At 48.0% G+C, this 23,503-nt stretch overlaps 1 protein-coding gene across 2 annotated transcripts; it reads left to right on the top strand.

Moving 5' to 3' along the window:
* The first annotated feature begins 1,150 nt into the window (after nt 1–1,150).
* On the top strand, nt 1,151–15,538 carry CUNH19orf12 (chromosome unknown C19orf12 homolog). Of its 2 annotated transcripts, none has more exons than XM_041644901.1 (3): nt 1,151–1,286; nt 6,142–6,311; nt 13,079–15,538. In XM_041644901.1, the coding sequence occupies exons 2-3, from the start codon at nt 6,152–6,154 to the stop codon at nt 13,342–13,344; spliced, it is 426 nt and encodes a 141-aa protein (XP_041500835.1). In that variant the 5' UTR covers nt 1,151–1,286; nt 6,142–6,151; the 3' UTR covers nt 13,345–15,538. The 2 variants fall into 2 exon arrangements, with proteins under 2 accessions (XP_041500835.1, XP_041500836.1); XM_041644902.1 differs by lacking the exon at nt 1,151–1,286 and adding an exon at nt 1,288–1,407.
* Nucleotides 15,539–23,503: the final 7,965 nt, after the last annotated feature.

The following is a 23,503-nucleotide window of genomic DNA, read 5'->3' as shown; positions in this document are numbered from 1 at the left end:
CTCCCTGCACCTCTACCTGCTTCTTGTGCTTTCTATTCTTAAGCAAAGGAGAAGACAGTCCGGTTTTCTAACGTGCCACCAGGGGGCGCTGCCCGCGGGGGCCACTGGAGCTTCTCATTCAGTTTAGGCAGAACTGGAGAAGCGAGCTGATCGATTTTCAGCCTCAGTTAACTCTGGCTGGCTCTTGAAAGTAACCCAAACTCAGGAAAACGTTCCTATTCGAAGGCAGACACCAATTTTCCACACTAGCCAGGAGAATCTCGGTATTAAAAGGTTTCTGAAGCTTTCTCACAAGAAGACACGAAGAACACAAATGATAGGATTTTCATGGGAAAGTCTGTCATCTGGAGGCTCGCTGTGTAGAAGCCACACAGACCCAGACTGCAGTCCACACTTTCTAATTGGGTGGCGTTAGCTCAGCTCCTCTGAAACTAGTTTGGCAAGGACAACCGTTCCTACTCAGCAAGACTTTGCTCGGGGTTACAGTTCACTGTACTGGGAGATGTTCCAGAAGCCTCTTTCCGACTAGGGATAGTTCAAGGCTATCCCTGGGGTCCTTAGAATCAAGAATGGGGACTGCTTTACGGGCCTCTCAGGGTTTTTCAGCTACTCTTTGCTCTCCTCCAAATTAGCCTCCCTTTGACTGCAAGTGGAGCGGACTCCTTTCTAGCAGCAGGAGGTGTGAAGGTCAGGCCAGCCCCTGCGCACCCCACTTAGGCCCCAGAGTTAATCAGTAGCAGTTCCTGACAGCTCAGCCCACCGGCAGCATCTTCCAGGCATAGGATTCCGGGGTGGGGCGAAGCCCCTTCAGGTCACACGCCCCGCGCAAAGGGTGCTCGGAGAGGACCTTCCAGGAGCGACCCCGGATCCTAGAGGTGAGGTTGGCTATAAGAAGGGGTAGCCGGAGTGGGTGGGTGGGGGAAGCTTTGTGTCCCGGTGTGTCCTCGGGTCACAAAGTCCTCCCCATTCCCGTAAGGTCACCGCTTCCAAGCCGGGGTCTGTACGTGCCAGCCAACCAGACGCTGGGGCGGGGCAGGGGGGGGGGAGAAGGGATGCCCCGCTGAACCCTCAGGGTCCTTCCCTCCCAGGCCTGGCCCCACTGAGCACCCGGACCCGCGGGCATCCGAGGCACGGCGACCCGGAAGGCCGGCGGAGCCGGAAGGAGGGAGGGCGGAGCCAGGGCGGCCGTGGCCTGTGAGCGCCTCGCTGGCGCTGGCAGAGCGGAGCCGGCTGCTTGCGGAGCGGTGCTCTGTGTTCCCGCGGTCCTAGACGCCAGCACGGTAAAGGTGCGTGCGGGGAAGCCAGAGTCTGCGGAGCCGGTCGGGGACCCCACGGTGTTGGGCACACTGCTGATCATCTTCACGCAAAGGAACCGAGGCACGGACAGGCCTAAGCTGCAGCGCCGAGGTTGGAGTCGGGGCCAGCTCCGAGTGCAGCCCGCTTCAGCCCGGGTGTGCGGGAGTGCGCGTGCGTGCTGCGGTGGCTCCCACAGCCTACCCCTGGCTCCTTATGGGAGGGGACGTGGCACTGATTTAGAGATGGTCAGGAAAGATGTCAGGGGTGCAGAAAGCCTAATGATTAGTTGGAGTTGTGGTTGAGAAGCGCTCTATGAGTAAGTAAGTAGATAAGGTGCCCGTAGGCAGAGGGGAAGGCCCGAGAAGGGTGCAAGAGTGCCTGGTGTCAGCCCCTGGCCAGCCCAGTCTGCGAGCTGTGTAGTGAACCTACCACTGACGCCTTCTGGTCTTTCAAGAGAAGTCAGGAAAATCTAAATTGTAAGATATTATTGGCCTTATTTTGAGAAAGGGTCTCACTATATAATCCAACCTGGTCTTGAACTGTCTGTCCTCCTACCATAGCCTCCCCAGGTCTGGGGTTACAGGCCAGCACGTCCTCGACGTCCTCTTGTTTTTAAATACCAAGAGCCAAGTAATTAAAAGACAACTTTGTGTGGTGGAATAATGGGACGATGAACTTTATAGAGGCCAGATTTCAGCTTGGAGTTTGTAAATTCCGGAAAGGAGAGCAAGGGCCAGTTCTCCACACTCTTTCTGTTCTGTTTCTCCACCAACACACACTTCCTCCTTCCACACTGGGGATTGGAACCCCAGCTTTGCCCAACATTGCTGTAAAGGACATGGAGGTCCCGTTAGCTCTAGAGCCTCCTCCGTTGTCTCTCATAACTTGACTGAAGTCAGCTGAGGCTGCTGTCCAAAGGCTTGGCTTTTCCCCTGCTCTGTGTATGCTCCAGAGTCCAGCTGTCATCTTCCCGCTAGTCTGGATGACTGTAAATCATCAGGGCTCAGTTAGCATCTGTCTTCCCTGTGGCCCGCAGGTGGATCAATCAGAACCTGTTTTGAGGACAGCATTATTGAAATGGTTGTACTATGGTGGGGAGACCCTGTCTTCTGTGTCCTCAACTCTCCCGGTCACTGACGGACATGGGTGGCCCTGGGCCGGGAGGAGGAGAAACAGGGGATGTTTCCTTTCAATCTAGTGAGTCTGAAGAAGGCAGGAAATGAAAGGGTTTCCCAGGGACTCAGGAGCTGGGGTGGCAAACTTCCACAACATAAGCCTGTTGCTCATGTAACTTCTGAAATTATTCTTCAAGAAATTTAAACCTGCCTTGCCTTGCCTTGCCTTGCCGACTGCAGACGCCCAGCTGAAGTGGAGCTGCCCTTGCCCAGCTCCCCTGCTCCCTGGCACCTGCTAAAGAGCCTGGCTTGTCCTCTTGCACTGACTTAGGTGAAGATTTAGGAATGGCATGGGCATGTTGGTGCCTTCTCTGCTCCACTTAAAATTATCCAGGGCAGGTTTGGGGCTAATCGCGGGTGAAATGCATAGGAACACGAGCCCACTCCCTATCTCCACAGTTTTACCTTCTGTAGCTTCATCTAGCTGCAGCCAAATAGTAAGTGAAATTTAAGTGAGTTTTTTAAATCACAGGTTTTCTGAGTAGTTAGAAATTTCATCCTAAGTCGTGTGATGCAGTCTCATGCCATCCTGCGCCATTCTGCCGGAGATCTGAATCTTCCCTTTGTCCTATGTATCCACAGGGTTTACCCTACCCGCCTGCTAGTCACTCGGTAGCGCTCAGCTGTCATGTTGTGGGTGCCCAGTGCTTGTGCCAGTGACCTCATTTTGTGGACTAGACTCCAAGGCTCGAGAGTTACAGTGCAAAGGATCCAGGACATAAAAGCTGTCAGGACAGATTAATCAAGCTTTTGGACATCTACTGGAGTCTCAGATGTATTCTTTATGGATGGGGGGAGGGGAGCTACCATATGCATCTCTGTCCTGCCTCTTCCACGTGCATTGTCTTGTTATGCGAAACCCATTCTGAGAGTGCAGATTCATTATTCTGCCGAGAGTTGATATGTGGAGTGCTATCTGCGTGCTGGTGCTTCAGGACCAGAAGGGCACAGGCCTTCTGCTTCTGGGCATGGGGGATGTCCTGCCATCTTCTGAGACCTGGGCTGAACCCGACTTTTTCCAGTGTAACCGACAGATTAAACAAAAAGCTGGATCTGCACCAAAGCTAATCAGGATGGGAATGGGGGATGTTAGTCTTTTGAAAGGAAGGCATTCATCTAAAGTTTATCAAAATTGAGGAAGGAAACAGAGACAATGGGTAGTGCAGACCAGTAATACCAGGGCTCAGGAAGCCAATGCAGAAGGCCATCATGGAGTTTCAGACCAGCCTGGGTTACACAGCAAGGAAAGAAGTCTCAGAAGGGTGAGGGTGAGCAAAAGGACCATTTCAAGGAGCTGGAACATAGCATCCTTCTTCCTTCTGGGAAGCCTTTGTGTCAGGGTGAGGATGAGCAAAAGGACCATTTCAAGGAGCTGGAACATAGCATCCTTCTTCCTTCTGGGAAGCCTTTGTGTCAGGGTGGTGACTCCATGGGTTCCTTACAGAACTCAGAACTCCTAGAGCCAAGAGGACGGTTTTACATTGAGGGATTCTGATTCTGCATAACTCTTGGGCACGGAGAGAAACCAGCTAACCGACCAAAGCCTAGTATAACCCAAGCTGTAGTCCTGGAACTCCCTCAGCAAGGTCCCTTAGCTTACTGACATGTCTGTCCCTCAGCCTCACAGGAGCAGGAAGTGTCAGTCCTGCTACTTTCTCTCCCCAGCCTTACGAAGTGGTCTGTCAGTGTGTGGGCTCTCCTTATCCACCAGTCCCTCTGTGGGGCACAGTGCCTCTCACCTATGGCTTCGCCTCTGCCTGTCACTTCCCAGCAGCATGGCAATGTGTCCTGGTCCTCACAAATTGCCTACGGTCATTATTAATAAGGGCTCTCTGTCGTTTCATCTGTTCTGCAAGCCCCTGGAAGTCCCATGTTTTGAGTGCAGGCAAGCCTTGATCTCACTGTGTAGCCCAGACTGGCCTCAGACTCATCTTCATCTTTCTTTGACTTCCCAAGTGCTGGAATTGTAGCTATGAGCCACCATGAAATCTGATTTATTTTGTTTTGTGATGGCTTCATCTTGCTAATTCACCTTGTTCCTGGTTTTTTCTTTATCATTAATTAATTATAATATGATTATAATAATATTTAATGTATAATATAGACTTTAATAATAATTATTAATTAGTCATTATTATTTTCTTTTTAATAGAAAATCTAGCTATCCACTCGGGAGGCAGAGGCAGGCGGATCTCTCTGAGTTCGAGGCCAGGCTGGTCTACAAGAGCTAATTCCAGGACAGGAACCAAAAGCTATGGAGAAACCAAAAAAAAAAGAAAATCTAGCTATCTAATCCAGGCTGGCCGTGGGTTCGCAACCCCCTGCTTTAGCTTCCCAAGGTCCGAGAGGACAGTCTGTGCTGCCCTACCCAGCTCTTGTCTTAGCATGTGGCATCCCAACAGTGCCCTTGGCTCTCCTCAGTCACTCTGCATCCCTTCTATGTACCCTTACAAGGGTCCATCCTTGTTTCTTCACTGGGGCTCAGACTCAGAGCATTTTTTTGTGTCTGCCGTAAAGATCTGCATTTTCAGCCCCATTTGAGCTTCATCTTAAAAGCAGAGTATCTGACTCCTGGCCCTGGGTTATGTAGCAGCCAGCACGGCCTCAGAGGCTTGTCCTTTTCCCCTTTTCTGACTTGGCTCAGATACCTCGCCACACGCGAGGGGCCATATGGCTGGGAATTCGCTGTCCCTGCCAGACTTTCTATGTTGAAGGTTGCGGGGCCACTTGATGAACGGCTGCTGGCGTGAGAGAGGTCAGGCTTAGCTCGCTAGGGGACTGGTAAAGCCTGTGGCCGAGGCGCTTCCTCGTTTGTCCGGAGTCTAAAGCTAACCAGAGGGCACAGCAGACCTTTCATCCACTTCGCTGCTCCCATTTGCTTGTTAGCGGATGCCCAGCTTCTTGGCGACGGAACCACACAGGGCTGTGTGCCCGTCTGACATGCACACGGCCAAGCAACTCTTCTTTCCGGAAGGTGGGCGCTCTTCCTGAGATGCTAGAAACTGATACATTTGGGTCAAAATGCTCATAAGCTCATTAAAACTTTCCTTTTCCACCACAGGGTACTGGGGTACTCTCCTGTTATCCCTGGGGCAAAAGTCTCAGGCAAAAGGATTATGGTGAGGCCTGTGTAGCAAGACCTTATCTCAAAATAAATAATTAAACAGATTAGTCCAGAGTAAGTAGCAAGGAAGGCCTTATCTCAAAAATAAACAAAAGTAAAACAATTAACTGGAGAGAAGATTTAGAGGTTAAGAGCACTGGTTGTTCAGGACCCCTGTTGATTACCAGCGCCCATATGGTATCTCACAGATGTCTGTCGCTCCTGTTCCAGGGGATCACTGGCCTCCAAGGGCACTGCACGCATGTGGTACACAGACATGCATGCAGCAGAACACCTGCTTGCTTGCTTGCTTGCTTCCTTCCTTCCTTCCATCCTTTCTTTCTTTCTTTCTTTTTTGAGACAGGGTTTCTCTGGAGTTTTTGGTGCCTGTCCTGGAACTAGCTCTTGTAGACCAGGCTGACCTCGAACTCACGGAGATCCACCTGCCTCTGCCTCCTGAGTGCTGGGATTAAAGGTGTGCGCCACCACTGCCCAGCTTCACTTTCTTTTTAAGTACACATTTGGGCAAACATTGAAACCACCTATCTCGTTGAATCTTCCTTTAAGGTCTGCCGAGATGCCCATCCAGGTAGATGACATCATGAAGCTCCTGTGTTCCATTTCCCACGAGAGAAAAATGAAGGCGGCCGTCAAGCACTCTGGGAGGGGTGCCTTGGTTGCGGGGACAGTGGCCTTTGTCGGTGGTTTGGTTGGTGGCCCGCCAGGAATTGCTTTTGGTGAGTGTGTCTTCACAGGTACAGCCAGCCTTGATTCAGGCCTGTAATCTCTGTCCCTGGGGAGGCAGGAACATGGAGAGTTCAAGGATAGCCTGGGCTACATAGTATGTTCCAGACTTCTGGCATGCTTGAGGGTTTTGGAACTATATGGAAGAATGATCTGATCAATAAGAACGGTACCTACCACATACACTGTGCAGGGATTCCATAAGGCCAGGGCTTCTGTATGTCGTGTGTCCTCACAGCTTCCCTGTGATGCAGGATTCTCTTGGCCTTAGCGTTTGCATCTGTCAGGACTGGAAGGCACCGCCAGGAACCCACTGGCTCTGCCCTTTGCCTAGAGATGTGTCCTTGAGTCTAAAGGTACTGGAGTGCCTGGGACCTCCGGATGTCCCCTGTGTACATCATTGCTACCATGTTACCTTAGAAGGGAGCCACAGAAACTACATCTGCCAAGTTCCTTCCATGATCAGGTGCTCATAGCCTGGCCGTGTCTTAGTTTGCTTTCTGTTGCTGTGAGGAAACACCATGACTTAAAGCAACTTGGAGAGGGGCAGGTTTATTACAGCTTCCAGTCCATTATGAAGAAAAGTCAGGGTGAAAACTCGAGGCAGGAACTGAAGCAAAAGCCATGGAACGCTGCTCTGCTTGCTTCCTTCTGGGATGGCTACCATGAATGGTTCAATACAGTTTAGCTGGCATCCCCACCGCAGCGGGACGCCTGCCGTGTGCAGCAGGGTGGTTCTTTTTTTTTTTTTTTGTTTTTGTTTTTTGTTTTTCGAGACAGGGTTTCTCTGTAGCTTTGGAGCCTGTCCTGGAACTCCCTTTGTAGACCAGGCTGGTCTCGAACTCACAGAGATCCACCTGCCTCTGCCTCCCCAGTGCTGGGATTACAGGCGTGCGCCACCACCGCCCGGCTGGGTGGTTCTTTACTGATTGCTGCAGTATGTACTGTGGTGGGGTCAGGCACAGTCCTTCCTTGACCCCCGTCCTCCAGACGCTATTGCTCGGTGATTTTCAGGCCTTACATTGTGACAGGCTGTGCAGACGGAAACTCTTTAGCGCTGGGGCTGGTTTCTGGTTTCTGTTTCCCAGCTTGTTGACAAGTGTGTCTGTCTGTCTGTCTGTCTGTCTGTCGTCCCCCCCACCCCCGCCACCATACAGAACATTGCATTGTATGAAAGTTACGTTTCATAGAAACAGATGGCTCAGATCTTTATCTTTTGTGATTTCAAATTCTGTGAATTCAGGAGTCCCAACTTCAGCTTCTTCTCACTAAAGAAGACAAGCCCATTTCTTGTTTCCCCAGTGACACCCTCACATTCCCACTCCTGTCTCAGTAATAGCCTGATTGAGGCTGTTTTTATCATAGAGCCGTGCGCTGTCTCTGTTGTGGGAGCCCATATTTATTCCTGTTGAGTAAAGAAGGCAGAGAGTAGCTCTAGGGACTCTCTTCTTCTGGTCCCTGGTCACGGGTGGGGGCTTCACTGCTTCTGGTCCCTGGTCATGGGTGGGTGTTTCATTCCCCCTGAAAAACACAGGAATTGTCCTTTCTCCAGAGGCCTGCTAGCCATGTGTGCATGGATGTCCTGATAACCTCCGCATTAAGTGCTGCTGTAAATCAGATATTGATGTTCTGTAAGAGTTAATGCTGATGCAGGTGGTACTGTTAGCTCTAGATGCTCACGGTGTCAGGAGGAAGAGTCCAGACGAACTTGTGAATGGACTGGTTTTCCTTCCCTGGAATGCCTCTTTCTTCTAGAGACTGGCTGCCCCAGTATTGGGCACCAGAGGGGCTGTCTGCCTCCAGGGCCACACTGCTTGGATTCAGAAAATGTGGGTGCCACTCTCTGTCTTCTGGGCCCAGCCTACAAGTGGGTTCTCACCAAGCTGTGCTGCTTGTTTACTTAATTAAATATTTATAAAGTGTTTTATTTATTTTTATTTTATGTGTATGGAGGTTTTGCCTGACGATTATGTCCATGCACTGTATGCATGCAATATCCATAGAGGGCATCAGCATCTTTGAAACTGGAGTTAAGGACGGTTGTGAGCCACCCTGTGGATGTTGGAAATCAAACATCAGTCCTCAGCAAGAGCAGCCAGTACTCTGCTCTTAACCACTGAGCCAACTCTCCAGTCCCACGCACTTTTTTTGAGCAATGATCTCTCTATGTACCTCGGGCTGGTCTGAAATGATTGATGTATTCCAGATTCGACCTCAAACACGAGATCCTCATGCCTCAGCCTTCAGAGTGCTGGAATTGCAGTCATGGTGTCCCCAGTATTAAACAAATGTCTCATTTTGGAATAATATTATATACGTGTAGGAGTTGCAAAGATTGTACAGAAAATTCCCATGTGAGCGATCCCATTGAAATCAGGAACAAGACAAGGTTGTCCACTCTCTCCATATCTATTCAGTATAGTTCTTGAGGTCCTAGGTAGAGCAATAAGACGCCAAAAGGAGATCAAGGGGATACAAATTGGAAAAGAAGAAGTCAAACTTTCACTATTTGCTGATAATATGATAGTTTACATAAGCGACCCCAAAAATTCTACCCAACTCATAGACACTTTCAGTAATGTAGCAGGATACAAGATTAACTCAAAAAAATCAGTAGCCCTCCTGTACACAGATGATAAATGGGCTGAGAAAGAAATCAGAGAAACATCACCCTTTACAATAGCCACAAATAGCATAAAATATCTCAGAGTAACTAACCAAACAAGTGGAAGACTTGTATGACAAGAACTTTAAATCTTTGAAGAAGACACCAGAAAGTGGAAAGATCTCCCATGCTCTTGGGTAGGTAGAATTAACATAGTAAAAATGGCAATCTTACCAAAAACAATCTACAGATTCAATGCAATGCCCATCAAAATCCCAGCAAAATTCTTCACAGACCTTGAAAGAACGGTACTCAGTTTCTTATGGAAAAGCAAAAAACACAGGATAGCCAAAACAATCCTGCACAATAAAAGAACTTCTGGAGGCCTCATGATCCCTGACTTCAAACTCTATTACAGAGCTACAGTACTGAAAACAATATTTTTTTTTTTTTGAGACAGGGTTTCTCTGTAGCTTTGGTGCCTGTCCTGGAACTAGCTCTTGTAGACCAGGCTGGCCTCGAACTCACAGAGATCCGCCTGCCTCTGCCTCCCGAGTGCTGGGATTAAAGGCGTGCGCCACCACCGCCCGGCTGAAAACAATATTTTTTGCTTCTTTATCAGTACTGAAAACAGCCTGGTACTGGCATAAAAACAGACAGGAGGACCAATGGAACCAAATGGAAGACCCAGATATTAATCCACACACTTTTGAATATCTGATTTTTGATAAAGAAGCAAAAAATATCAAACAGAAAAAAGAAAGCATATTTAACAAGTGGTGCTAGCATAACTGGATATCAACATGTAGAAGAATGAAAATAGATCCATACCTATCACCATGCACAAAACTCAAGTCCAAATGGTCAAAGACCTCAATATAAAGGCAGCCACACTGAACCTCATAGAAGAGAAAGTGGAAAGCACACTTGAACGCATTGGCACAGGAATCCACTTCCTAAATAGAACCCCAGCAGCACAGACATTGAAAGAAACAATTAATAAATGGGACCTCCTGAAACTGAAAAGCTTCTGTAAAGCAAAGGACACGGTCAACAAGACAAAACGACAGCCTACAGAATGAGAAAAGATCTTTACTAACCCCACATCAAACAGAGGTCTGATCTCCAAAATATACAAAGAACTCAAGAAATTTGACACCAAAAGATCACATAATCCAATAAAAAAAAATGGAGTACAGACCTAAACAGAGAACTCTCAACAGAAGAATCTAAAATGGCTGAAAGACACTTAAGGAAATGTTCAACATCCTCAGCCATCAGAGAAATGCAAATCAAAACAACTCTGAGATTCTGTCTTACACCTGTAAGAATGGCCAAGATCAAAAACACTGATTACAACTTATGCTGGAGAGGTTGTGGGGTAAAGGGAACACTTCTGCACTGCTGGTGGGAGTGCAAGCTGGTACAACCCCTTTGGATGTCAGTGTGGCGATTTCTCAGAAAATTAGGAAACAACCTTCCTCAAGACCCAGTAATACCACTTTTGGGTATATATCCAAAGGATGCTCAATCATGCCACAAGGATATGTGCTCAGCTATGTTCATAGCAGCTTTGTTTGTCATAGCCAGAACCTGGAAACAACCTAAATGCCCCTCGACCAAAGAATGGATAAGGAAAATGTAGTACATTTACACAACGGAGTACTACACAACAGACAAAATAACAAGGGAGCATCTTGGAGGTGACGTGCCTTCTTTGTCAGTCCAGGGGTATATGACATCCTGTGGTGTTGTGTTACGTGCGGCAGGGCTGCGTCCCTGGCATGCGGCCGCCCGCATGGCTAGCTTTACCCGAAATAATTATACAGAAACTGTATTCTTTTAAACATTGCCTGACCCATTAGTTTCAGTTTCTTATTGGCTAGCTTTTACATATTGATCTAACCCATTTCTATTAATCTGTGTAGCCCACGAGCTGGCTTACCAGGAATGATCTTAACCTGCGTCTGTCTGGAGTGGGAGAACCATAGCGACTCCCTGACTCAGCTTCTTTCTCCCAGCATTCAGTTCTGTTTACTCCGCCTACCTAAGGGCTGGCCTATCAAATGGGTCTAGGCAGTTTCTTTATTAATAAGAAATCACTCCCACACTGTGGCATCTCCAGTGAGACTGGCTTGGTAGTTTAGGGAAGGAGTGGCACCAAGCAGCTTGGTCAGGGTCATGCGTGCTGGGTTTTCCACTCCAAAGTTTCTGTTTCTCATCCCATATTCTGCTGCTTAGGACTCACTAGTCCAGCCAGGCTGCCTCTGTGTTTGTCTGATGGCTGCTAATCCAGTGTATGGAAAGCTTCAGAGGTGCAGACCAGTGGCAGCCATTGGCTGGCACACAATAGTAGGTGTTCCTTCAGGCGGGAACCTGGCCACCACAGACCCCTCTGCCCTCTTTACCACTTTACATTTTGAGAAAGAATCTCACTATTTAGTCCTGGCTGTGTTGGAACTGAACTATGTAGACCAGACTGGCGTCAGACTCTCTGAGTGCCGCCTGCCTCTGCCTCTCAAGTGCTGGGATTAAAGGTGTGTGCCACTAAACCCAATGTTCTCTTCATCCCTTTGGAGCACTTGCCTGACCCTTGAAGGTTTGTTTGTTTTGGGTTTTTAAGACAGGGTTTCTCTGTGTAGCTTTGGAGCCTGGCCTGGAACTCACTCTATAGACCAGGCTAGCCTCAAACTCACAGCGATCGGCCTGCCTCTGTCTTCCAAGTGCTGGGATTAAAGACGTGTGCCATCACTGCCTGGCTAGGTGCTTTAGTTTGATACCTTTGCTCCTAGAGCACCTTCCTCCACCTTGTGTCATGTGACAAATGGCCTGGTGATGTAGAATTTTCCATCCTACGAGATCTTCAGGTTCCATAACAGCATGGCTTAACTTTGGCCAGAAAGTTACATTTAAAAACAAACAATATTTCTAAACTGGGTGTGATGGTACACAAGTTCCAGGACAGTCGGGGCTACACAGAGATCCTGTCTTGAAAAAAAATAATAAAAAATAAGAAATAAAACAATGCTTCTAGCTGAGGATGTCTCTCAGTGGTAAGAGTGCTTAGCTGGAGCTCTTGAGCCATCCTCCCGACCTCATCCTGCAGTGCCAAGAACCTGGAAACAAATGAAGGCAGAAATATAAAAAGAATGATTCTAGCTGGGCTTGACGGCTGACACACACTTGTGATTCCCAGTGGGGATGCTGAGGCAGGGGAAGCAAGAGCTCTAGGTCACCCCAGGGTATACAATAAGACTTGGTCTCCAAAAAACAAAAGAAAGAGAAAATAAAAGCGTATTCACTTTTAGAAAGAGACATAGTTTACACACACACACACACACACACACACACACACACGGGATGGAATGAAAGACAGTCTTCAAGAGAAACACTTGATTTGCCCCTGGGTCATTTCCCATGTGAGTTCTCTGGTAATTTCCAGAGCTCAGGGCACGTTTCCGCTGAGTTTATATTGACTTGACACAAGCCTGGGTAATTTTGGAAGGGGAAACCGCAATTGGGAAAATACCTCCACTAGACCAGCCTGTGGTCTCATTGTGGACTGTGCTATGCCTGAGCTGGTGGGCTCTGGGCACCCCTTCATGGCCTCTGCATCAGCTTCTCTTCAGGTTCCTGCCTTAGGTTAATTCCCTCCCGCCCTGACTTCCCTCAGTGATGGAATGTGATCTGAAGTTGTAAGATGAAATGAACCCTTTCCTCCCAGTTGCGGATTGTCCTGGTGTTTTATCACACCGTGGAAACCGCGTAACCTCCCAGCCTCTCCAGGCAAGTGGTTGCTCAGAAGGTGCAGTTTCCTCTCAGCCCCTCCTTTATGGACACAGATTGTTCTGGGAGTCACAGGAGTGGGAAAGTTCAGTCAGGAAGGGGATCTGACTTAGTTGGCACAGGTCAGAGGTGGGGAGGGTGTAAGTGGGGGACATAGGGAGGGCCTTCCTTCGATGCCAATTACCGGGGCCACAGGGACTGGAAACGGCATAAACCTTTGCCCTGTTGACTACCTGGCAGAAGCTGAGCTTGCTGTGACCTGCTCATGAATGTGCCCACTTGTCATGACAGTGGCTACATTCTCGGCAAGACACCAAGGCCATTGTTGGAGGATGCGACTGACTAATTGAGCCCTTTATTGTTTTCCAGGGGGTGCTGTTGGGGGCCTGTTGGGGGCCTGGATGACGAGTGGACAGTATAAGCCAGTTCCTCAGATCTTAATGGAGCTGCCCCCTGCCGAACAGCAGAAACTCGTTAATGAAGCCGCGGCCATCATCAGGAACTTGGACTGGACAGATGCTATACAGCTCACTGCTCTGGTCATGAGCAACCAGGCCATGCAGCAGAAGCTCTTGGCCATGCTAGCCACCTATGTCACCAAGGAGCTACAGGCCGATATCCGCTATGATGACTAGGTCACTCTCCCTGGGGGATGGGCTTGCATTTGGATGATTCCACGACTCCCAGAAGGCGACCTGGGAATGGGGGGTGCCTGGCAGGTGCGTTGAGAAACCTGCACGCTATCAGTATTGACTATAAGCTGGAGTACATCCTGTTGGACTGTCCTCTGCTGGAGTACATCCTGTTGGACCATCCTTCGCTGGAGAGGCTTCAGCTGTGCATGGTGGGCTGTGTGTGCTATGGGAAGGTCCGGGCTGTTGGCATCCACAGACAGTTTAGAAGTCCTCCTGATCCTGTGGGTCTAAAAGGAGTTCTCAGGTTGGCTGGCCAACTGTGCCGGGTGCCCCTCTTCCTTTGAAAGTACCTCTAGGTATCTGTGACAGGATCAGAGGGTCCTGGGGGGTTCAGAGCCAGCTCTTGACAGGATGTGCTTACTTGTTGAGTGTTCCCCTTCTTTGCCCAGGGTCTCACGATGACAGTGGTCCCTACTTTGAGTGAAGCCACAAATGCCAGGCAGTCCCCAGACTCTATGTCCCAGGCTCTCTTAAGTAACTTTGGTTAAACTTCTAAAGTCTTTTACCTTATTATGGAAAATCATGGCACTTATTTATCTTTTACTTTTTTTTGTTTGTTTTTTGAGACAGGGTTTCTCTGTAGCTTTGGAGCTTGTCCTGGAACTAGCTCTTGTAGCCCAGGCTGGCCTTGAACTCACAGAGATACCCCTGCTTCTGCCTCCCGAGAGCTGGGATTAAAGGTGTGCGCCACCACCATCCAGATCTTATTTATCTTTTACTTTTATTGTCAATTCTGGACCCTTTTATTCTCTACGCTTGTAGTCTAAGTTAATTTCACTCTAATTTTTTTTCTTACTGTGTTGCCTGGACTGGCCTTGAATTCCTGGGACTGTAGGCTGTGCCACCGTACCCAGCTTTACCTCAGAGACTGTTCTTTTCGCCACTGTATCTAAGTTTGTTCTTCCAGGTTCTCTATCCCAGCTCAGTTTTCTCCCCTCACTGGCTGCAATTTACAACTCACTTGTGTGGAAAGGCAAAATTAACAATGAATCGAGTTCAAAGATCCTAACTGAGCTGGGTGCTGTGGTGCACACCCACGGTCCCAAGTAAGGGAAAGGTCAAAGCAGGAACATCCTTGAGCCCAGGATTCAAGACCAACCTGGACAACATGGAGGAACTGGGAGATAGAAGGTGGGGACATAGCTCCTTGCTTAGCTTTTATTTACAGCCACAGAATCAAGACGCAGTGAGTGTTCTGATGTGCTCGACAGGAGACGAAGGGCAAACACAGACAATACCAGCACTGAGGTTAACCCCTGGGCAGCACCTTATCGCTCTGGTTAAAACCAGGGATTTGGCCATCCTCTCCTTGATTTCCCCAAGTGACAACAGCTCAAACCTGACAAGCAGCTTGTTTGGTATTCGTTTTTCTTGTGATGCTGCGGATGGAGCACGGGGCCTGCATACTCTAGGTAAATACCACCCCTGAGCCCTGCTCCCTGCTCTCCCTTGCTAGATCCAAGGCCAGTGCTGTATGGGTAAGCCTGCTCCCAGCCCTTGAGTGGCTCAGTTTCGGTTTGGCCAGTTGGTTCCAGTGCTCAACGGATGACATCATATACATTTGATTAAACATTTGAAACTTCTTTTTTTTCCCCCGTCAAAGATGGGCACTCAGGGAGCGCAGGAGCTATGTGTCTTGTCATCTTGTCACACCCTACCCATCTCCAGCTTGCTCCTGCTTGGCACCGTGGCTTTTATGTGGGGACACTCAATGAATATTCATCTTTAATGCTATGTGCTTTAGGTCTTTCTGGATTTTTGTTTGTTTATGTTTTGTCTGCATTTATGTAAACATAGTATGTATGTGTGTGATTCCCACAGAGGCCAGAAGGGGGCACTGGACCTCCTAGAACTGGAGTTACTGACAGTGTAAACTGTCATGTGGGAGTTGGGAACCGAACCCAGGCCCTCTGCAAGATCATTAATGGCTAAACCGGCTCCCTACCTCTAGGTGTTGTTTTTTTTCAAAACAGGGTTTCTCTGTGCGGTTCTGCTTGGTTTCAAACTCATGATCCTCCTGCCCCAGCCTTTTGAGCCATGAAATTACAGGCAGGCATCACCAAGCTAAGATCTATAATATTTTGTTGTTGTTGAAGTCTTTAAATTCTCATTGTTTTTTTTTTTTTCATTATTTTGGGACAGGATCCCATGTAGCCCAGGCTGGTCCCCAGTTCTCTGTAAAACCAAAGATGGCCTTGAACTCTTGACCCTCCTGCCTCCACCACCCACCAAGTGTTGGGATCATAGAGGTATGCGTCGCTATGCCAGGCTTCAGCAAACAGTTTTGGGAGTCATTGTTTTGAAATAACTTCCTATGGAACTTCTCCAGGAAAAAGACAAGTGACAGAGGAAACCTAGGATTCGATTTCAAGCTTCTTGAAACAAGTGGGGTTACCAACCATGGAAGCCAGACTTTGACCTGGTGATTCTAGAACCCAGAGCCCTCACTCAAACACCAAATGGGAGCTCCCCAGTTTTCGCGAATAAGTTTGGGGAATGTTTTCCACATGAACTATTTTTAGTAAGATGTATGCTGTCTCTGAAGTGATGGTGGTGAGGCCCACCCATGGACAACCAGGATTTCTGTCCCCAGGTCTTCCCTGATACTATCTTCTCTTGCTTTCAAGACTACACCCCGAATGTCATCAAATTACTAATAAATTACTTTCCTCTGAAAAAGTCATTTTCTGTGTATTTTGTGTAAGCCACTTCTGAGATTTGAAGCCTTAACCTAAAAGGGAAGGTTGTTTGATTTGTGGTTTTACAGGATGGGTAAAAAGCTGCCCAGCCCAGCTCCTGACGACTGTCTCAAGCCCAGCTTCAACTGTGTTGTTGCATGGCATGCTTAGCCTCCTCCAGCCGCCTCTGCCAAGTCCCGTGCAAGGGTAGTTAGTGCTGGGACCGAGATTCTGTTTATGGCTGCAGCCTGAGATTTCAGCCGCCAGAGGCAGGTGCTGGATTGAGGGCCAGCTGGGAGAGCCCAGCCTCTGAGTGGCAGAGAGCTCCGTGTGTTCAGGAAGCCTTCTGTGGACTTCGCCCCATGGGGGTAGGGATGGAGGGGGCGGAGCTTTTGTATCAGAGTACCTCAGCTGGCATTTGTCAGATGCTCTGTGACACCTGGAGCTCCTGAAGTCCGAGAAAGGGGATGGGGCAGGGCTGGGAGCAGGTGCTGTCTTTGGAGACTATGGTTCTTCTGGTTGAGCTGACATTTCCTGTTCCTCCTGCTAATCATTAAGTGACCCTCTAGGCCTCTGGAACTAGAAGTCTAAAGTCGAGACCACACCCCCAGTTGCTATGGCTTCACTGGGCTCTAAAGTTGCCCTCTTAGTGGAGCAGTGAAGACATCGGGTGGCAGATACTTGGCATGAGACCACAGTTAAGATTTTGTTCAGTGCTTCAGGTCAGGGGATACTTTCCCTTTTACTTTGTTTTGTTAGTTTGAGTCAGGGTCTCACTGTCTTTCTATATAGTCCAGGCCGTGGGACTCAGCAATCCTCCTGCCTCAGCCTCCCAAGTGCGTGTGCCCCATTTTGAATGGTATGTCCAAAATGGGGCACACGCACTTGGGAGGCTGAGGCAGGAGAGTTCTGCAACTGCTTACACCCATGCATTTAGAAACGTCAGTGATGTAATAGAATTCCACCAGTTAGGCAGTTGGACCCAAACTTCCATGCTCCTGCATGAGGTCCCACTGTGTGCCAGGCTTGGGGAACGAGGAGGCCTGGGGATTTGTGTCTGATGGAGAAGCCCTCAAGTGAGGGCACCTTGACAGCCAGTCCTGCTGTGACTCAGTGACATTGGGCCCAGCAGGGCACCCACCTTCCACCATCCTTTTTTCCAGGAGTGGGAAGTGTTTACCTGGATTTCCCTGGTGGTGGCTTCTCCGTCCCTAGTGATGATGGCTTCTCCATTCCTGTTCTGTAGCCCTGCATCTTTTTGGTTAAACTTTATTTTGAATAGCTAATAGCTGACCGGCACAAAACTACTAGCGAGCCAGAGGACGCTAACTGTGACAGAAAGCTGCCTGGACTGACTCAGAAAGGCAGCCGCTCTGCTGGGTTTGCCCTGATTTGGTTTACTTTGGGGTTATTTTTGAGACAGGGCCTCATCGTGTAGTTAAGGGCTGCCCTCAAACTCATGATCCTCCTGCCTCAGCCACCTAAATACTAAGATCACAGGCATGTACCACCATGCCCATCTTTAACTCTGTATTTTGAAACAGTTCTTAGAGACCACTTATTTCCTTTTATTTGTCAATGATTTTTGCTGAAAACTTAGAAAAATCTAGAAAAGTGTATTACTTCTGCCTCAGTGGCATGCACCACTAACTTCATATTCCTTTTAAAAATGTATATATTCATTTGTACGTGTATGGGTTTTTTGCCTACGTGTATGATTGCATGCTACAGGCATGCCCAATGTCGACATATGCCAGAAGAGAGCATCAGATTTCCTGGTACTTGAATTATGGACAGCTGTGAACCACCAGATGGGTGCCGGAAACTGAAGCTGGGTTCTTTGGAAGAGCACCGAGGGCTCTCACTACTGAGCCATTTCTCCCCAATTTCATATTTTTAAGGTAATTTCAAACTCCTTGGAAACACTGGCAGTGGTTATACGGAATCTTTTATATCATAGCATGGTATAGTTCTTATCTTAGTAGGCAAGTTCTTATCTTCTTACATCAGAGCGCTGCAGTGAATATGCTTGTTACTATCTCTGTAATTTGCATTTTGATAGTCTTTGGGTTATGACAGATTTTTCCAGAGCGAAATGACTAGATTTCAAAGTATGTGTTGTTCAATCAAAATTTCTCATTAATTTATCCTCCCAGGGTTTGGCGTGCAGGTCTTGTTGCATCTTCTCCGGCAAACCGACTATCTGTTTAATCTGGGTCCAGGCCTCCCTGGGGAGAAGGGGCTCCCTGCAGGGCTGTGTCACCACTGGTAGCTGGTGGCAGCAGGTGGCAGGGCACACGTGGGGGTGTGACACCCACCTGCTCCCGCTGGGGAGGAGGCAAAGGGGAGCAAGCCGAGGCAGGGATCCGGTAATTATAAAAAGCGGCCATCTGCTCAGAGGCTGGTTATTAACCTGCGTCGGGTGCTGACATGGCAGCGCCAGAGAGATTTTATTCACAGGCAGATGGTGTATTTTCAGCTAGACTTGATTTTGATTCTGTGTTTGGAGATGCAGCCAGAGTCTGGAAGGAAGCGCCCGGGGAGCGATGCAGGGCGAAGGCACTATGGCTAAGGATGCAGGACAACGTTCCTATGGTTAAAGATGCAGGGCAGAGGCACAATGGCTAAGGATGCAGGACCAAGACCCCGTGGCCAGGAGAGGAGGCAGGCAGGGAGGCTTAGAGCTGGCTGCTACTACTCAGCGGAGATTATGAGGCACCATCTAGCGGTGAGCCACACAACTTCTGCAGCTCAGGTCGCGGGGCGCCCTCTCGTGGTCACCGTTCAAAACCCAGGATGTCACCACAGTGGAGTCTGGTTTATGAGCTGGGGTGCAGAGGACTTGAGGACTTTCTGAGGTTTTAATAAGCCTAGAGCAGAACACTGTCTGAGTCTCCTGCAAGCGATTTTTTTCTGCATGCAAAACTGGATGTTTCGGCAGTTGAGCGAAGCAATTTTTTGAAGGCGTTCACACCAACCCTTCAGGAGGGCGTGGTCAAGAAAAAAAAAACTGGATGTTTCTCTATTCTAAGCAATCAATATATGGCGATTAAAAAAAAATGTCAGGATTCATCTTATCCTGGGTCTGTCTGGTGTCTCCAGTTTGCTGGGAGGAGATAAGTGGCTTCAATAGCCAGAAGAGACTTATGAGGCCGGCATGATAAATGGAGGCTCAGAAGGCTGGGCTCTGGCTTGGCTAGGTGAATCACGGGCTGGAGGTTAGCTCTGGCTACTCCCCCCCTTATTATTTTGGATTTAAATTTTTTTTACTATTTTCTAAGACTTCACTTTCTATGTGCACGAGTGTTGTCCTCACACGTGTGTCTGTGCCTTGTTCATTCTGGAACTGGAGTTTTGGGTGTTACTTTATGTGTGTCCTGGTAATTGAACTGAGGTCCTCTACAAAAACAAGTGCTTTTAACTGCTGAGCCATCTCTCCAGCCCCCTTAATTTTTACTTAAAAAGAGATAAAAGATTTAGTTTTGTTGGATGTGGTGGCACATGCCTTGAATCTCACTCAGCACTCTGGAAGCAGAGGCAGGCAGATCTCTGAATGAGGCCTGCTTAGTTTACATAGCAAGTTCAGGCAAACCAGGGATATATGATACAACGCTGTTTGAGCTGCCATTGGCATGCTGGGAATTGAACCTGGGTCTTCTGGAAGAGCAGCCAGTGCACTTTAACCTCAGCACTATTTCTCCAGACCTGTGATTGACGGAGACAGGGTCTCATATAACCCTGTGCTGTGTGTGGGACAACGGTCTTATAGCCTGTAAAGTTTTGTAAGTTGTACTGGTTTAATAAAATGCTGGTTGGCCAGTAGCCAGGCAGGAAGTATAGGTGGGATGATGAGAATAGGAGAATTCTGGGAAGAAAAAAGACTCAGTCTGCACAGAGGAAGCAAGATGAGAATGCTTCGCTGATAAAAGGTACCAAGCCATGTGACTAACATAGACAAGAATTATGGGCTAATTTAAAATGTAAGAATTAGTTAATAAGAAGCCTGAGATAGCCGGGCAGTGGTGGTGCACACCCTTAATCCCAGCACTTGGGACACAGAGGCAGGAGCATCTCTGTGAGTTCAAGGCCAGCCTGGTCTACCAAAGCTAGTTCCAGGACAGGCACCAAAGCTACACAGAGAAACCCTGTCTCGAAAACAAAACAAAAAACAAAAACAAAAGTCTGAGCTAATAGGTCAACCAGTTTATAATTAATGTAGGCCTCTGTGTGTTTCTTTGGACAGAATGGCTGTGGGACCAGGCGGGACAGAAACCTCTGTCAACAACCATGGTTGGCTTGGAACTTACTATACAATTCAAGATGGCCTTGAACTCACAGAAATCCTCCTGCTTCTGCCTCCTATATTCTGGGATTAACAGTGTGGACCACCATACCCAGCATAACTGCATTTTTTTTTAAAAAGTAAGAATAGTGAGCCACTGAGATGGCTCAGTGCCTAAAGGTGCTTGCTGCTAAGCCTAGTGACCTGAGTTTTATACCTACAACTCACATGGTTGAAGAACTGGCTCCTGCAAATTGTCCTCTGATCTCTCCACACACTGTGATACATGAGTGTATGCGCACACACACCACACACACACACACACACACACAAATTTTAAAAACATAAAAATCAGGGACTCTGACCCCAGCAGGGGAGACAGATGCTCACAACATGGTGTGGGTATCAGAATCCATGGGTAGCAGTGGGAGAAGGTAGCTCTGAGGATGGGATTTCACAATAAAAACCACTACAAGCTCTGCGATTTCCAGGCAGGCGGTAGAAAAGACTGTGGAGAGCAGTATATATTGTTTCGATATAAATTTACTGCTCAGGTGAGAGATCCTGACCCTGGGGAGTCTGTTAGCTAGGAACTCACAGACCCTTGTCTCTGCCTGTGAAAGGGGGGTGGGGAGATGGCTGCAGACACTATGGCCTGAGCAGAGACTGGGTTCTAGCATCACATTCTTTTTTCGTTTTAAATATTTATTTATTTATTTATTATGTATACAGTGTTCTGCCTGCATGTACACCTGCAGGTCTGGTTGAGGGCACCAGATCTCATTACAGATGGTTTTGAGTCACCATGTGGTTGTTGGGAATTGAACTCAGGACCTCTGGAAGAGCAGCCAGTGCTCCTAACCACTGAGCCACTTCTCCAGTTTAAATAAGTGGGCATCAAAATTGAAAACTTGCTGGGCGGTGGTGGTGCACACCTTTAATCTCAGTACTTGGGAGGCAGAGGCAGATCTCTGAGTTAAAGGCCAGCCTGGTCTACAGAGTTAGTTCCAGGGCAGTTAGGGCTACACAGAGAAACCCTGTCTCAAAAAAAAAAAAATGAAAACTTTTGTGTTTCAAAGACCACCAATAAAGTGAATAAGTAAATCACAGGATTGAAGAAATTATAAATCTTCTGATAAGGAACTAAAATACAGAATGTATAAAGAATTCTCATATGCCAATAAAAAGACAATGCCATTTAAAATGGGCATTAAGGAGGCTGGAGAGATGGCTCAGTGGTTAAGAATATTGGCTGCTCTTCCAGAGAACCTGGGTCCTTTCCCAGCACCCACATGGCTGCTTACTGCCATCTGTAACTCCAGTCCCAGGGGATCCAACACCTTCTTCTATCCTCCAAGGGCACTGTATGCACATGGTGCACAAACAGCATGCAGGTAAAACACTCATAATACAAAATAATAAAATAAAATACTTTTATTTAAAGTAAGTGGGCAGCCGGGCGGTGGTGGCGCACGCCTTTAATCCCAGCACTCAGGAGGCAGAGGCAGGTGGATCTCTGTGAGTTCGAGGCCAGCCTGGTCTACAAGAGCTAGTTCCAGGACAGGAACCAAAAAGCTACGGAGAAACCCTGTCTCGAAAAATCAAAAAAATAAAATAAAATAAAGTAAGTGGGCAGTGAGCATGTGAGGTGAGTTCTGCCCTATTCATCACCCCAACAAGGAGGGACTAGAGAGGTGGCTCAGCAGTCAAGCATGTTTGCTCCGACATCACACTGAGGCAGGATCAAGGTCCTCCCCCCCTGTATCTAGGCTGCCAGTTCATGCACTAAGGATAAATCCTAATCCCACTGCCAGCGGCATCATAGACTGTCCAAGCCACAAAACTGTCACCCACATTCAGAGGGTCTAGTTCTGTCTTATGCAGGTTCCCCAGATGCCTCTGAAGAGTGGATGAGGGGATGGGGTGGAAAGAAGGTTGGGGGAGCAGGAGGACAGGAGGGAAGGGGAAACTGGGATTGGTAAGTAAAATAAAAAAAAAAGATTTTTTTTTTTTTTAAAGAGTGTTTGTTGTTTTCACAGAGGACATTCTGGTGGCTCACAACCTACTGTAACTCCAATTTCAAGAGATCGAACGCCCTCTTCTGGCCTCTGTAGGCACTGCACTCACATGTGCACACACACACACATACACACACAGACATGTACACACTTACATACAGACACATGTGCAAACATGTAATTACAAAAATCTTCAAAACCATGAGAAGATTTGATTTCTTCCCTACAAGAATGGGTAAAATAAAACTCGAAAGAAGTGTCAATGAGATTGGAAAGAATTAGAACCTTCCTTCTGTTCTGGAGGGAATGCCAAATGGTCCAGCCCTTTGGAAAAGCAGTTTGACAGTTACAAAACCTTAAACCCAGACTTGCCAAGTAACTCCACTTTTAGGCCTGTCCCCAAGATCATTGAAAACACATGTCCACACAGAAGCTTGCACACAAATATCCATTAGCCTCCTCACTCATGTAGCCAAAAAGACAGAAACAAAATAAAACAAAAACCCCTACAGTTCAAAAGATGGATAGAAACAAAATATTTTTTAAGTGTGTGCGTGTGTGGTGGGGGTGGCATGTGCGCATGAGCCATCGTAAGGACTAGGAGTCCCCAGAACTGGATTTACAGGCAGTTGTGAGCGGCTGTGTTGCTGCTGGGAACTGAAGGTTCCGACCTCCACGGGGACCATGTGATGAACAGACAAACAGAAAAGTGACTAATACAAGGGGCCTGGAGAGCACTTTTTGGGCAAACTTCCATGGAGGGGAGGGTTGCTCGTGAGGCAGAGGACAGGGGAATTCCAGTAAATGACTGTGGTGAGCGAGCTCTGCCCCTCCTCCTTGCAACCACAAGATAACCTGATGCTTTTACCTGCCTCCTGTAGCACAAAGGCTAGGCCAGGCCAAGTCACACGATAGGGAAGTCCCCATCCTCCCTGAAAATCTGTAAGAACCCCTTTCATTTGGGGGATCTGACAAGGCCTTCAACCTCCCGTCTTGCTATATATGGAGGCTGGCTTTCTTCGGATGCATTTCCTCTTAGGCCCCATCATGAGGTCTCCGATGTGAAGGTGCATCTCTCCTGATGTTTTCCTCCTTCAGGACCCAGCTACGGTCCCTCTGGG

This window comes from Microtus oregoni, unplaced genomic scaffold, assembly GCF_018167655.1.
Source record: "Microtus oregoni isolate MIOR12 unplaced genomic scaffold, Mior012 000102F_ref0000329, whole genome shotgun sequence".
Lineage (NCBI taxonomy): Eukaryota > Metazoa > Chordata > Mammalia > Rodentia > Cricetidae > Microtus > Microtus oregoni.
This window is presented reverse-complemented; position numbering and strand designations above follow the sequence as displayed.

Coding starts and splice junctions, on each gene's coding strand:
- CUNH19orf12 (XM_041644901.1), top strand. CDS start 6,152: ATGCCCATCCAGGTAGATGACATCATGAAGCTCCTGTGTTCCATTTCC. Junction 6,312..13,078: donor CCCGCCAGGAATTGCTTTTG/GTGAGTGTGTCT, acceptor ATTGTTTTCCAG/GGGGTGCTGTTGGGGGCCTG.